The 14,631-nt window shown below is 45.1% G+C and overlaps 1 protein-coding gene across 1 annotated transcript in view; it reads left to right on the top strand.

Moving 5' to 3' along the window:
• The window catches only part of SH3RF3 (SH3 domain containing ring finger 3), a 241,142-nt gene that overhangs the window by 194,196 nt on the left and 32,315 nt on the right, over positions 1 to 14,631 (top strand). Inside the window, 4 exon segments of the mRNA XM_040567357.1 lie at positions 1,926 to 2,020; positions 5,743 to 5,913; positions 9,001 to 9,254; positions 13,208 to 13,512. Of these exon segments, the coding sequence (XP_040423291.1) occupies positions 1,926 to 2,020; positions 5,743 to 5,913; positions 9,001 to 9,254; positions 13,208 to 13,512 (825 nt within the window).

Here is a 14,631-nt window from a genome sequence, read left to right on the forward strand (position 1 = left end):
ATATTGTCTGCATATACAGTTCGCCCTGAGGTTGTTCCCTCAGCTCAAGTTTTTCACGTGAGGTAAAAACAAAGTGTTTTGTTGTAGCGGAAGAGATCGGGTTCCGATCTGTTTTCTGCTGTTTTGGAGGCAGCTTCTCCAGCTTCGAGCGGATGTGTGGTTGGCACAACACGAAGAAGTTTGCACCAGCTGGTTTCTCACTTGCCTCTTGGGTGAGGCATTTGCCATGCCTCTCTGCTCAGCATCTTCCTCGATCCCTAACCCCATTAACAAGCTCAAAATAATGAGTGAGGAATCATGTTCCAGCTATCCCTAACATTTTTGGGTGGGTTGATATTATCTCACTGACATGACAGGCAGGATTAATAGAGCCTTAGTCACAGGACTGGAAAGAATACTTACTTTTACACATAGGACGAAGAGCTGCCTGGAACCTTCCTTGATCGAGCAAGCAGCCAGAAAGTGAGGGGAAATAATGAGAAAAAAGAGATGTACTTGTCACTACAACTTCATGATGGAGCATAGATATTGGTGAGAGAGGAGACAGCTTGCTGCTTGTTACCAAAAGCTGTGGAATCACAGAGCAGTCTTCATAGTTTGCTGCCTGATTCCTTAATGATACTGTGTTAATATTCAGCAGAGCAATATAAATTAACAGTGCAATACCGAGACATGACACTGTAATAATTATGTGGGCTTCTCTGGAATGAGATGACCTTGAAATCCATTAATTAAGTAGCAATGTGTGTCTTGGCTTAATTCGGTGTCATTTGTAAGTGCAAAAAATGTCCCTATGTTTCTGTTCCCAAAGTAGATCAATATTTACTGTTTGTTAGATAGCGTTTGGAAACAGAAAAGCTGCACTGGAGGTCTGTGAACCGCTCAGAATATTTGCTGTATGGAAGAGGCTCTGTCTGAACCTGCAGTTGCTACATAAACTTCGGATACTTCTTTGTGGATCCATTCTACGTATGGACGTCCATCCAGCATTTGGCTGGACTTCCTATAAAAACCTTTTGCTCAAGTAAACCATTGCAAGTCCCATCAGCCCAACTCTGTCCTGTATTTGCAGCAAAGACCTGTTGCTACTGCTCTTGTCATTACTTCAGAGGAGGTTTCCAGACAAAATTCATCTTCTACGTAGACAAGTGGGAACTTTGATGAGACAACTCAAAAGAGTTTGCCCTGCATACTTTGGCTCAGCATTAACTTTGAAAAAGGAATGATTACATTTAGATTTGTCTTTCAACATTACTAGCTGGAAAACATATCTGCCCGGTTCCCTATATGAGAGAGGTGATGTATTTGATGTGGTAAAAGAGTAGCAGACTCCTAGTTTCTCCATTCAGAGATACTCCTGATACTACTTTTGGCTTGTGCTGTCACCTGTCACTTTTTCTTAAGGAGAGTTTGTCTCTTTTTCTCAAGGAGAGTATTTCTAAGGTCAAAAACCATATACAGAGATGAGTCTGCATTTTGGAAGTTGAATAGTATCTTCTTCTCCATAGATCCACAAGTCATTAATGAAAGGAGAAAAAATGGAAAAAACAAGCTACTGAGGGAAAAGGTTACCTTTATCAAAGAAGGTACTACTGCAGAGATGTACATGTTGAGCTGGTTTTACAAAGCAGTTCAAGTAGTTTTGCTTTCTAGAACTTTTAGGATTTGCATGCAAGGGATAACTGAATTTCTCTGACAGGTACATGGAAATGCAGTTAATAAGCTAATATCCCTTGTGTCAGAAATGTATTTCTGGAATGTGTAAGGCTAAAAGATATCTTTTTTAATGCAATATTATGAAGGTATAAAGTCTGACAACTGATAAAGGATGTGGGTTTTTTTTCCTCTGTGCCTTCACCCTATACCACTTCAGGAAACACTGGGCTTCACCTTAATCCTTGTATGTGCTTTCTTGAATTTTTCAGGATTCCTCTTCGATTGGAACAGTGGCTGGTCCCAGGACAAGTGCAATAATTGGAGATCAGGGAATACCACCGAAGGTCCAGCTACCCCTCAATATGTAAGCAGACAGCTCATTTCACTCACTGCTTACTCTTTGCTTCCAATCGTGTGCGTGTGTGCATGTGTGTGAAATCTGCAAGCCTGAATCTCAGCTCAGGAGCACTCTGAGAAGAGAGACACCACAATTTCTTACATGACTCCATTGAGTTTGAAAAAACAATTTTGAAAAACAAGATTCCCCTTTCTCTATGAGCCCTTTTAGACTCCTGGTATATTTATTACAGCTGCATGAATCACTGTGAAGCAAACAGAATGCCTCTCAGCTAGGGAAAATCTTCTTCCTTCAGCTAAAGCTCTTGTAAAGGTGTAGTCCCAGGCAATCAAACACCTGATATGTTCATCATTAACTAGAAAAAATGACCCAATTACATTTTTTTTTCAGTTCCATAAACACAGGCATCAAGTGAACGTTTAAAGTGCAAGAGTATCATGGGGATAGGAGCTTGTTAAACTGTATGTGGAAGAACAGAAGGTTGACTAGGTACAGAACAAAAATGATAGACTTCATTATAATAAATCTCTCTGAGTCCAGTTGGCTTATTTGGTACCTGTCTAGTCAAGCTACTCAACCCTTTCCTTTGATCACATATGCTTTATATAAGCAGCAGAACTATATAAACACACATATGCGTGAGTACCACTGTTATGATATGGGTAAAATGATACCTGAATTCAGAAACAAAATCCTAAAGTAACAGGAAAACTGCTTTAAGGAGAATAGGGGAGTTGGAACAGAGCCAAGGTAAAAAATTTTTGCGGTACCAACATGAGGTCTGCACACCTGAGAGCACCCGACATCGCCGGCTGCCCCACGGAGAGCTCACATCATCACCCTGTAGCCACCCTGTGGGGCCTGTGTGACATGGAGTGGGGCAAAAAATTATTTCAAACGGTGCTATAATCAGCAGTATTTCTGGTATTTAGATGCTGAATCAGGCCAATTGCCAGCTGGCTGGCAATACCCCTGCCTCTGTGCCTCAGCAAGCCTCCCTGCTCCCTCCCACGCCTCTCCTGTCCTCTCCCCTGAGAAGCATCCTTGTAATCCAGTCTGACATTTTGCATTTGCAAGCCAAACTCCAGCCAAAGAGGAAGCGTTCTCTGAAGGCTGTACCAGACCCAGAGAAGCACAGTCCTAGACAGAGCCATGGGGGTTTTGCATTATAACTGGAGTCATGGGCAGCTCCCCAAAGCCAAGAGTGGGAGATACTTTCTTGCATAGGCATTTTTTAGGGAACTTTATGAAGATTTGGCTTCCTCTAGCTCATGCTCCCTGTTAGCCTCACTGTTTCACATCGCTCAGAATAATTTCGTCTTCCAGGATTTCAGATTGTTGTTCCATCACTTTCATCTTGGCTGTGGAGAGTTGGCTGGTGACTTTTTTCACACAGTCCATTGAAAAAGCACTGATCACCTCCGTTGTTGTCCCAGGGTCCCGCTGTGGGTTATCACACACAGCTTTCATCAGTTTAGCCATACGGAGACGGGCTGGCTCTGGCATGGAGTCCAGGCTGGGCTGTTGTACATCTTCCTTCAGTCTCAGCAAGTATTTTGGTACTCTGTCCAGAGTATGTGCTTATTTGGTTATTCAGACTGGAGGCTGAGTTGGGGGAATTTGCAGGGAGGAGCAGAAAGAAACTCACAGGAGAGCTGGAGACAGCTGCAAGGCAAAGCAGCCTACAATCCACCTGTCTTAGGGTAATTTTCCTTACACCTTCTTCCAGCATCTCAACCTGTAAATAGCATTATTACATATAGCCCCTTGGGAAAAGGCCCAAGTGAGTGTAACAGTCTATAATGCTCTCTCCTTGACTCCTGCTTTACCCAGAGCTCCTGAATATGAGCCATATTTAAGCATCAATTTAAAAAGGCATAGCCAAAGCCACTCTTTTTGCTCCCTCAAGTGAGCACAGTTCCTAGCACTTTCTGTTATGTCCTAGCAGAGCACTGTGCTGAAGGATTAGCACTGAAGCATGTAACCTTATTTCATGTCAGGGAGATGCATTTTAATGTTCTGCAGTTCGTATGTAGCCTCGTGTTTTCCATCAGGTGAACAACAGACCTGCTCAGGACCACCTGATGATATAGATAATATAGGCTAAACAAAAGATGTGCGGAATGGTTTCTCCCATCTGTTGACTAATGAAATACAATTTCTGATCGGGTCTTTGTACCCCATGCACATGGTAAATACGGTCAGGCACATCAGCCTAAGGATGCCCCGAGGAGCTGTTACCAAATATTTCATATTCTGCTCATTACTGCTGTTTATTTACTGCCTTCAGAATAAAAATAAGGAAATCTACTGGCACCATAAAGAAGTAGAATTAGGAAAACTAACAGGATTTATTCCTCAATCATATTTCCTAGGAGGTAGAAGTAAAAAGCCATGTATCATTTTTATTGGCTGCAAGACTAAAATCACAATGGTTATAGTTTTCATTATTTCTCTGTTTTGTAACTATGAAGTTGCAACTATAAGGTGGGCAGCAAGACTCTACTCAACCACCCCTGAGCCTAAATGCATTCTGATGCACTTTGTAGTGTAAATGCACCTTCCACAACTGTTTCCCCATTTGTCCCAAACTCTCTGCACTGCCTGTCAGATGCAGAGCCAAAAAAAAAAAAAAAAAAAAAAGCAACAAACAAACAAGAACTCAAGGCACAACCCTGATCAAGAATTACCAGAAATCCCTTCTGCATTTGTAGAAAGGTGACAGTACCAAAAAAAAGAATGGTATTTACAAAGGAAATGTTGTTCCGCATGCGATTCTTGCTATCCTATCCAGACTTTCCATTATTCCACAAAGTGTAAGCAATCATTCTTAATTTCCAACAGGGCTCTCTCTAAACAGAAAGAATACCTTTAGGGACATTAAGTTGTAGTCATTTTCACAACAGACACATCCCTGAAGTAGCAGCAGAAGAACAAAAGAAAGATAAAAAGAAAGATTCTAAACAAAGGGAATGAATAAAAGCTATAATTAAATAAATAAAAAGTTCTACGTATTGGGAACTGCATTACATATTTATGAGTGTGCTTGCATATAAAACACCCAAAGCCAAATCCTACCACTTAGCTTATGTAAGCAAAAATCCTGCTGTAAAATTCATCCTCCGTCACTTGTTGTTTTGCCCACATAATACAAGTGTTACCATAAGGGATTAGAACAGTTCAGTGTGTTGCTTCTAAAACTAGCCAGCACAAATAGCATAGAGGAAGTTGCAAGAAAAGCTGCCTAAAACATTTGTAAATAGCCTACCCATTAGAAAAGTTTCTTCTGAAAATCCACAGTGGAGGTGGCTCACGCCCTGAAGGATATGAACGTATGCTTCGTCCAGATGTTAGGCCCTGACAAACCTTCCTGTTGGGGTCCTGGTTACTCTGACTGGAACTGCCTTCTTCTGAAATTGCTAAGTTCTCGAGTGATGTTTTGTGGCAGTGTTTGGCTTCAATTGCACCCTGGGTGAGAAGTGTGTCTTGCTAATCTCTAAATTACCCCTTCCCTTTAATCTCATTAGCTATTCCCATACTGTCTTGGCACCCAGTTGATCTGTCTCTGCCATTCCTTGTTCCTTGTGCTGTAATGATGTCCCTTTTCCACCGCTCTTTCTGAGCAGTGTTTCTGCTCACTTTCTGCTCCGTGGGGCTGGAGTCGAGGTGGGACAGGCGGTGGCTGACGTCAGCTGTGTGCTTTCTTCGTGTGCGACCTCTCCCCGCAGCTACCTGGCCCTGTACGCCTACAAGCCTCAGAAGAACGACGAGCTGGAGCTCCGCAAAGGCGAGATGTACCGGGTCATTGAGAAGTGCCAGGACGGCTGGTTCAAGGGCACGTCCCTGAGGAGCGGCATGTCCGGGGTCTTCCCGGGGAACTACGTGACACCTGTTTCCAGGTGAGGACTGCCGGCCAGGGTGGAGGTGCCTGAGATGGGGTGGAAGGCATTCTGTGGCTGGAGGATGCTGAAAACAAAGTGGCTCCGCTTTTAAATCACATTTCCCCTACAGAAGTTTTCCAGTAGCAGCGTTGTTCATTGCAGACTTGGGAAATGCGATTTGTGGGTTGCAGCATCAGAGTCATCCACACTCTCAGACTTGGCTAGTTTTGTTAGAAGATGGCATTTACATCCCCCAGCTTTACAAAGTCTGATGTGCCCAGCTTTCATTATCGCACAGGATCTGTTTGCTAATGTTTTTGTGTTGTTATGAAACCACTGGACATATACCAGTATTAAACAAAGTAAGCAATGCTTGTGGATTGCTTTGCAGTAGCTCCTCATCTAAATTTTGTTTTTCTGAAATCCAAGTAGACCATTCTGAAATAATCTGCAAGCTGAGGAGAAAGTTCATGAGTGTGTCCCCAACTATTTTACCCCACTGCTCCTTGCAGGCAAACATTGCCATGTGTATGCCCATCTCTCCTTTAGAGCCACTCTGGGTTTGCAAACGGAGCTCATCCCTTCCCACCAGCTGTCAGTGCCTCCTCCCACATGCACAGTCTCCGCCATCTCTTGCTCCTTTCCAGAGAAAGGCACCCCACCACTCAGAGAGTGTTGATCTTGAAAAATCGATCCAGGTTTGTTCCACCTTCAGTTTATAAGAAGTTTGTAAGATGTGGACTGGGCAAGATCTAAAATTAAGAGCAGATGAGAAGATGATGACTAAGCCTGCTGACAGTCCTAAAAAAAAAAAAAAAAAAAAAAAAAAAGAGCATTAATTCATGGGGTCTTCACTGTTCATCAACCTAAATGTATTTACCTGATTTTATAGAGCCCCTTGGCTGCCTTCACTCTGTGCCTCTTCAGCTCTTAATTAGTAAAGAGGTTCGTGCTGAAGTGTTGTTGATCTGAATCAGCAAGACTTTATTAAATGCAGTATGTCACAGCTAGAACAAGACACAGAGAAGTGCTAAAGGGCAAAAGTCCTTTCCACAAAACCCAAAAGCAGCTTTATGGTTATATTTATGATCCTGTGAGCTAATTACGTTCCTGTTTAAATCACCCTCAGTGAGAACAGCAAGAAAAATCTGATAGCAACAAAATCTCCTATTTGCTGCACTTTCAGCTTACTTTGTTCCCCTTCATTTTGACAGCAAAGCGGAGGATTAGATTCATACATGTTTTTTTGGCACTCCCTACAGAACCCAAGATAAAGAAGTTGACCAGTGAACTAGATGTATAAGCTGCATAATGAAAACACAGTGGGAAAGGGGCAAGACCATCTAGATGGACAGAAAGGCACAGGGCAGCAAAGAAAATTTGCCACATCCAACATCTATCCAGCCCTACTGGAGTCACAGATACAGTTTCTGTACCTGTCGGTGTGCATGCTTGCCTGAAGGCAGCCCTCAGCGGACTGCTAGGCGTGCTTTTCTGGCAAACCCAGTCTAGCACAGATGGCCAAGATAGCCCCAGCCGAACCTTATTCCCACCCTGCCAGCTCTTCATGGCAGATGACAGACAGTTGAGATTTCCATCTGGTGGGATTCCTAGCCTTTCCCCACTTGAAGGCTGATGAAAAAGAGTTTGAAGGAAAAAAATAATCAGACCTTTAAAAAATAATAATCTAGGCAAACCCTCTCTGGATTTTATGACACTACAGTGTTGGTTTTCCTCCTATAATTTTCTTTTTGGGGAGAGGGGGCAGAGGGTACTGCCATCTTCTGCACTTGTTATTTCTTTCACTTTTCTGTGCATATCTTCCAGCCTGTCTTTTGGCCTCTTTCTGTCAGAATTTCACTCATTTGTTTCTTCCCCTTTCCATTCTTTTCTTGGAATTGCTCCCCCAGTCTTTCTTGCTCTCTGAATTGCACCAGATTGTTCAGCATACTCCCTCTTTCTGCTCTTCTCCTCTCTCTGTTCTCACACAACAGTTTGGGGCCACACTAGTTCTCCCAATCCCACTCTCATATGTTGGTCTTGCCCCTTTTCTGTTATCCCCTCTTCCCTTGCTCACCCCCTACACTGCCTCATTTCCATTTCCTACAGATTTTGTTCTGCATCTTGTCCACTTTGCTGCCCTCTCCTCAAAGAGGACCTTGGCACACGGAGCAGCCAAGGAGAGGAGGACAGCACAAAATGATCCCTCTGTTTCATAGCATCTCCTACTGGGAAATTACTCAGAAACCTGAGTAAGAAACTCAGCAAAAGCTGCTGAGCAGCAGGCAGTTTTGTCCATTGCTGTCCTCCTGCCCTGGTCAGAGAGGCTCTAGCTCAGTGGTAAGAGGAATGAGACATGCTTTAGGCTGAACTCATTGCATGGCCTCATTCCTCCCCGCTGAGGTCTCTCCCCAGTCACTCAGATGAGGCAAGAACTACACATGCAGTTAAAGTGAGCAGCAGAAGAGGGGTCGATTATTGTTTGGATTTCCTTTTCAGCAAGGTCAGCTGCATTCCCTTCCCTTCTGTATTTCCCCAGCAAGGCTACGCTAGGGATGGTTGTGCAGGTAGGGTAAGAGCTCAGTCAAGCCAACCCCTGCCAAGTCTGCTGCTTTTCGGTCCCCTTCAAAAGCCACACACAAATTTGCTGCCATCCATCTTTTTTCCCCCTGTGGGGTGGTATGCAGATTCGGTCCTAAGAAAAGATCCCCATGTCTGTTTTAATTATTAGTCCATTACTTTCTGTAAAATAGCCTCTGGCACACAACATGACATTTGGGCGATGCCTATTTCTTCTGAATTTAGATTTGTGATTTCACTAGAAACTATTCAGATGGAAGAGGAGCTTAAGGAAATATATATATATATATATATATATATATATGGGAAAAATTTTCTGTTTTCAGCCTGCACTTCTTCCCATAGGATGAAGGGGTGAAAATGTCCACCAGCATGCTTACTGTGTCCTGTAAGGGTACAAATACTGCGTGTAGCTCTGTTTAATACCCGAGGGGTGTCATGTTGAGTAACTGGGGGTGCGCATCACCCTGGTGGCTGGGTGTTGGGGTCTCCACAGTGTGCTGACGCCACTCCATCTCCACACAGGGTGCCGGTGGGAGCTGGGCAGTCCAGGGCTGGCGGAGCTGGGGGAGCTCAGGCAGCAAAAGGAGCTCCCGGAGCCATGCACCCCGGTGGGGCCACTCATACTGCCGCCGCCGCCACGGCTGTCAGGCCGGTCGTTCCCATCACGGCGCCTCAGACGCATCCCCAGCTCCAGGCGGCCTCTCCGCAGCTGAACAACTGCTTGAGGTATTCAGCCCAGCAGCCGGCCGGCCAGGCCCGCAACGCCATGCAGTTGGGTATGTACGGCAGCCTCCCCGAGCTGCCCGGCCCCGTAGCTTGCCTTCGCCGGGCTCTCGGTTCAGTCACAGGTCGGTCAATGTGGAATAGGGTACGTTTTATTTGCTCATAATATTTATGGGCTTCTATTGATCTCTGGGAACCACGTTGTATTTCTCAGATTGTTCTGTTGCTACAGCTGGAATAGATTATAGTGTTTACAAATATTTATACAATTTATCTGAGCAAAAGCAAGCACCCTGCATACTAAGGAGATTAACAGTTCTGAGTCCGGTTGGCATGCTGAAGAAAAAAATACTGCCCTTATCACAGAGCAAGTAACGTGCGACTTAAAATTAAGAAGCATTTCATTGGGCTTCAGGGATGAAAGGTATTTATTAGGCAGAACGGGACCCGGTGTTAGTGATAAAGCAAGAGATCTGAAAAATACTGCCATCTTTTTTGAAACGGGAATAAGAGCTTCTCACACCAGGGGGGCTCTGTTCTTTCTGGGTTTCCTTTTTGATGTACGGCACAATTTTCTGGAGCACAATTTATTCCCCCTTTCCCTGATGTTAAACAGCTCTGATGTTGAATAAAGTAAAAGCAAATCCTGTGGTGGAACTTCATAGTAAAATTTAAAACATTTTGTTTCTGATATTTTATAGGGACTTGAGCCATGGTGTTTACAAAGGCAGATCAGTAAGGACTGTGACTGCTGAAAACTGAGGTCTCAGACACAAAACAGAGCAGGCCCAGATGAGAAATATACAGCGTTGTAAGTCACGGATTCGTACCTTTTGAAGCCAGAAGGGACCATTATGACCGTCTAATCTCACCTCCTACACAGTCCAGGCCAAAGGCGAAAAATGTAATCAAACACATGTGAATCTGAGTCTCAAACAGGGCAAACTCCTCTGCTCAGCAAACACTGGCAGGACTTTACATGCTGTCCATGCCACGCTGGGGAATAATCTGTTTATCCTCTTTTCGTTTGCTTTAGTGGGCTACTGTTTTCCCCTAAAGCCACACAGGCAAAAGCCCTTCTGCTACTGCGGTGCAAAGGCAGAAATGTCCCCCCTTGGGCAAGATGTGCAGGGTGCTAATGGAGAGTGCTTGCTGGGAAGTGGTGTAGGATGTGCCTCTGTGCTGTGTCAGCACGCAAACCTCCGTCAGCCCAGTATTTAGGAGCTCCTGGTGTGTCCTGTGCCCATGCCAGCAGGCAGATGGGGTGCCTGGAAACCAAGGTGATGGATTGTTTCACCCCACGCCTTCCATCCACGGTGCTGCTGTGCCATACCTCCAGCAGCTTCCCAGATTTAAGGCTGCTCTTCCAGGTCACTCTGATGTCTCAGAATGCCAAGGAGCCAGCAGGCAGCGTAATCCACAGGCCACGTGACAGCTCTGAAGTCTCCTACGTGGGACTTCTCCAGCCCTTCCAGAAGGGCTTTACAGTCCTGCAGGACAGGGCAATGCACATTCACTTTCTGAAAAGCCTTCCGAGAGAAGGAAGCTGGCACGGTATTCAAATCACGTTTTCTGTTGGCTTGCAATATGCATGAGTAACAAATCAATTTTGCACAAGGCCACTAATGTAGGAATACACCCAAAATGAAATATGAGTGGTGTAGAACAAAAATAGCCTTCAGTGAACATTGCTAATTAATAGCATGTTTGATGCAGCACAGTCCAGATCCAGAGATCCCAGAGCAAAGACATACATTATAACAGTAAGCAGATGAAATTACAGAATAAAATGTGAGAGTCCTGCTCACAGTTGATTTTTCTCAGGACATTTATTTTGCTGTTTTCCCTGCTTTTTGTTTCCTTTGTGTCTGGAAACATGGAGGACTATATGAACGTAATATACACAATATAATTATCAAATCAGTCTTCAGCATCCAGGTACATGTAGTGAAATTCCATTACAGTGCTGTTCCTCCAGAATTAGGAAAGACATTCCTCCCTACAACCAGAGGTACAAAACCTTGACCCTACAAGCTTAACTATCCCAGAAAAATTAGATTTCTGGCAGCAGAGGTTGTGCATTACACAGGCTCCAAACAGAAAAATTAGTAGAGAATTGCTTCAAGATAACCAGTGGTGCCCTCTCTGGCTCTCTGGAAATGAATTACACTTCCCAATATATGTTCTTGGTAATCCAGGGAAGAGGAGAAAAGGTAACTACTAGTAAGAATAGTCTTAAAGGGGTCTATAATAACAACTTTTAGGCCTTTCTTTCATGCTACCCGGTAAAATCACTGCAAGACCAATTAATGATAGTTTGGTTTCTTTTCTATGAGAAAAAGTAAAAACAAAGAGAGATGTTGTATAGTAAGAGAGTTACTGTGAGAGAGAATCATGTAAACTTTGGAGGTGCTAATCTGATGATCTCTTGCCCATCAAGTTCAGTATCATATGGCATAAGGCTGGGGGATTAAATTCCTTCCTGACTGCAGGAGTGCACAGCTGGTGTAGTAAGTGTGACAAATGGCACGCCTTGTCATTTTAATCCCTGGTAATGGGTGCCATTACTAACCATAGAAACAAATGAAGAAAAAGAAAAAAAAGTGGTTTGAGTTGTTCTGGCATTATTGTTTAGTTATATATTGAGTGAACTCCAGCAATTGCTTTTGGTCCTGTGTAAAAATGTATCCTTCAGATGAATTTTAAGAAAACCACAGATCAGAGTGGGTCAGAAATTTTCCAGAAAAATGCTTCTTGGTCAAAGAAAAGCTGACTTGTCAGAATTAAAGCTTTTTGTCAGGAATGGATGTCGTTCAACCAGACTTCATCCACAAAGCTGTCCTGGCTCAGGCTGCAATGAGAAGGAGAGGGAGAAAGAAAGAGGATAGTCAGCTGCCTAGATCTGTTCTCTGCGTAGAACAGGCAGTGCACTAAGACTGGATGCTGTGCTTTCATGTTCCAGGTAGATGCCCTCACCAGCAGAGGAGGCCATTGAAGAGTGGGTGAATAGGTTATGCTCAGAAAAATGTTCTAAAGTTCAGATGTTGCACTGGGGCTGAGATGAACCTGATTATGAAACTTTGAAATTATTTGTGAAATTGGTATTTTCCAGCCAGTCGCACTATTTAATCATTTAAGTCAGGGAATGAGTGTGGACTCAGTTTCTGCTCTGTACATGAAATGGAGTTGTATGTAGCAACCTAAGCAATCGACCAACCTGGAAGTCGAAAGAAACATCATTGTGGGAGTGGACCTAGAGCTTTGTCACACTTTTTGAAACATGAAGCATGCAACAGGCCCCCAAATCCCAGGGGAGGTGACCTCGGCAGTGAGTCGTGGCCACCATTAAACAGCTGAGCACCAGTTCCTGGTTCCTAGTGGTTATAAGCAGGGCGTGCTCATCAGGGCAAGCAAGGCTGAAAGGCACTTCATAGTCCCCCAGGGACCTCACTAGCAGAGATGAGGCTGATCTCAGAAATTCTCCAGTGGATTCCAGCTTAATTTATCTTGCACAGCACAGTGATGTGCTGTTGATCATTTTGTTAAGGCTGAAACAAGAGACCTCCCTTTGTAATTGCCTTCTGCGAGGTCATCTGGGCTAACCCTTTAGGTCCCACGCTACGTTGCCCCAGAAGATTTCAGGGAATTAACAACAACATTAGAAGGGGGTCTTGGCGGTTTGGAAAACAGCCCAGCTGGAATAAGACTAGGTACTTAAAAAATGGGGTAGGGTTTTTATTTATTTCTGACCGTGAAGGTAGGTAGCAAGACTGTACCCCTATGGCACCATCAGGGAGGAACAGCCATTTTGGTGTCCGCAGACAGGCCTGTCACAGCCAGGAGGGGGATTTCTAGGATTTTGCCCAAGGCACTTTCAGGCTGAGATATCCTCAGTGAAAGGTAAGCACTGCAGCTCTCCGGCAGCCTCATGGCAGCGACTGCAAGCAAAGGGCTGGGTCTGGCAGCATGGCGGGGAACCAGGTCTCACTTTGCCTTCCCTCCGCAGCTCACCCACCGGCACCAGCCCCGGAGCGTCCCACCGCCACGGTCTCGCCACTACGGACACCCAGCTCGCCCTCCCGCCTGCCGGCCGCCACCATCCGGCCTCACCCTACTGTCTCCCCACAGCACGGCCACCAGCCGCCCGCCCCGGGGGCCCGGCCCCTCATCCCCCTCACCTCCGCCGCCGCCGCCATCACACCGCCCAATGTCAGCGCAGCCCACCTCAATGGCGAGGTGGGTGGTGGGCCCTTGGGTGGCCCTGCCAGCCCCAGCCCTGCCGGCAAGGCTGAAGAGAGGAAGAACGAGAAGGTAAGGGCCACCATGGAGGGCAAAAGAGGGTTTTCATCACCTGCCATGCCTCAGGTTTTTTGCACGCTTCATCCTTTCCCCACCACTCTGTTCTCGTTTTGCCCACTGGGATGCAAAGCATGGGGAGCTTCTCTCCTCTTGAATTTCGCTGTTCCTTCCAATGACTGGGGTCCAGATCTCACAGATTTGCAGAAAGACATTATAGCAGGGTCTTGGACCTCAAAGCCAGATGGCCAAGTCAAAAGCAGTCTGCCAAATAACATGGCAAAAGTTACGGCAGGGCGGGTGACACAGACACACTAACATTGCAATGCATGAGCGGTCAGAGCAGTTTTACCACTCTGCAAATATCTGGGTTTCTTGCAAAATACGTTGCCATGGGACAGTGAAGCAGGGAAAAGGGCCTCAAAAGCAGCTCACGGCAGGGTCAGCCCTTCAGGAGCCAGCCCTGGCAGCCACATTTCCATCCCTCGTGCACCTGGCTGAGGAAAGCCAGCGTGGAGAGCTGCTCTCCACGCTCCGCCTTTTAGGTTTTGCTTTTACCAAATGTTTACATTGGGTTAACAGCTTCCATTTATCAGCGCTGAGGGTTATCTCCGTGCTGCCTAGCAGAGCCCACTGATTAAATGGCTTGCTGGAAGCAAACTCCTGGTTTGTATATGAGTATGAAGAAGAGATGTGGGGGCTTGCTTTTCCTTTGGATCTGCAAATATTCCTTCCCGTATGTTCACCGGGCTTTTCCATGGTGACAGGCACATGTAGGGTAAACATTTACTCTGGACGTGGTAACACTGAGGTTACAGATCTCACAAATGATCAGGGTCACAGGCAGCCTCTAGTTTCACAAGATGATGAATATGAGTTTTTAAAGCCCTTATGTAATCCTATCTTGAATTTTCTGGTTGTCCTTTAGTGAAAGAGGAAAGGCGTAAACTGTTGCCACAGATGTGAAATTTAGGTTTTTGCTTATGAAGAATGACTTCCAAATGTTCATCGAGGGCTTCTGCTACTTCTGCAAGTCAAAGGAAGTGTATAGCGTTCAGCCATGGTGGTAGATCTGCATATTACCTCAGAGCTTTGTGTAGTGGCACACTTAATACTTCCTAAAACTAGCATGCT

The sequence above is a fragment of the Cygnus olor genome, chromosome 1, assembly GCF_009769625.2.
Source record: "Cygnus olor isolate bCygOlo1 chromosome 1, bCygOlo1.pri.v2, whole genome shotgun sequence".
Lineage (NCBI taxonomy): Eukaryota > Metazoa > Chordata > Aves > Anseriformes > Anatidae > Cygnus > Cygnus olor.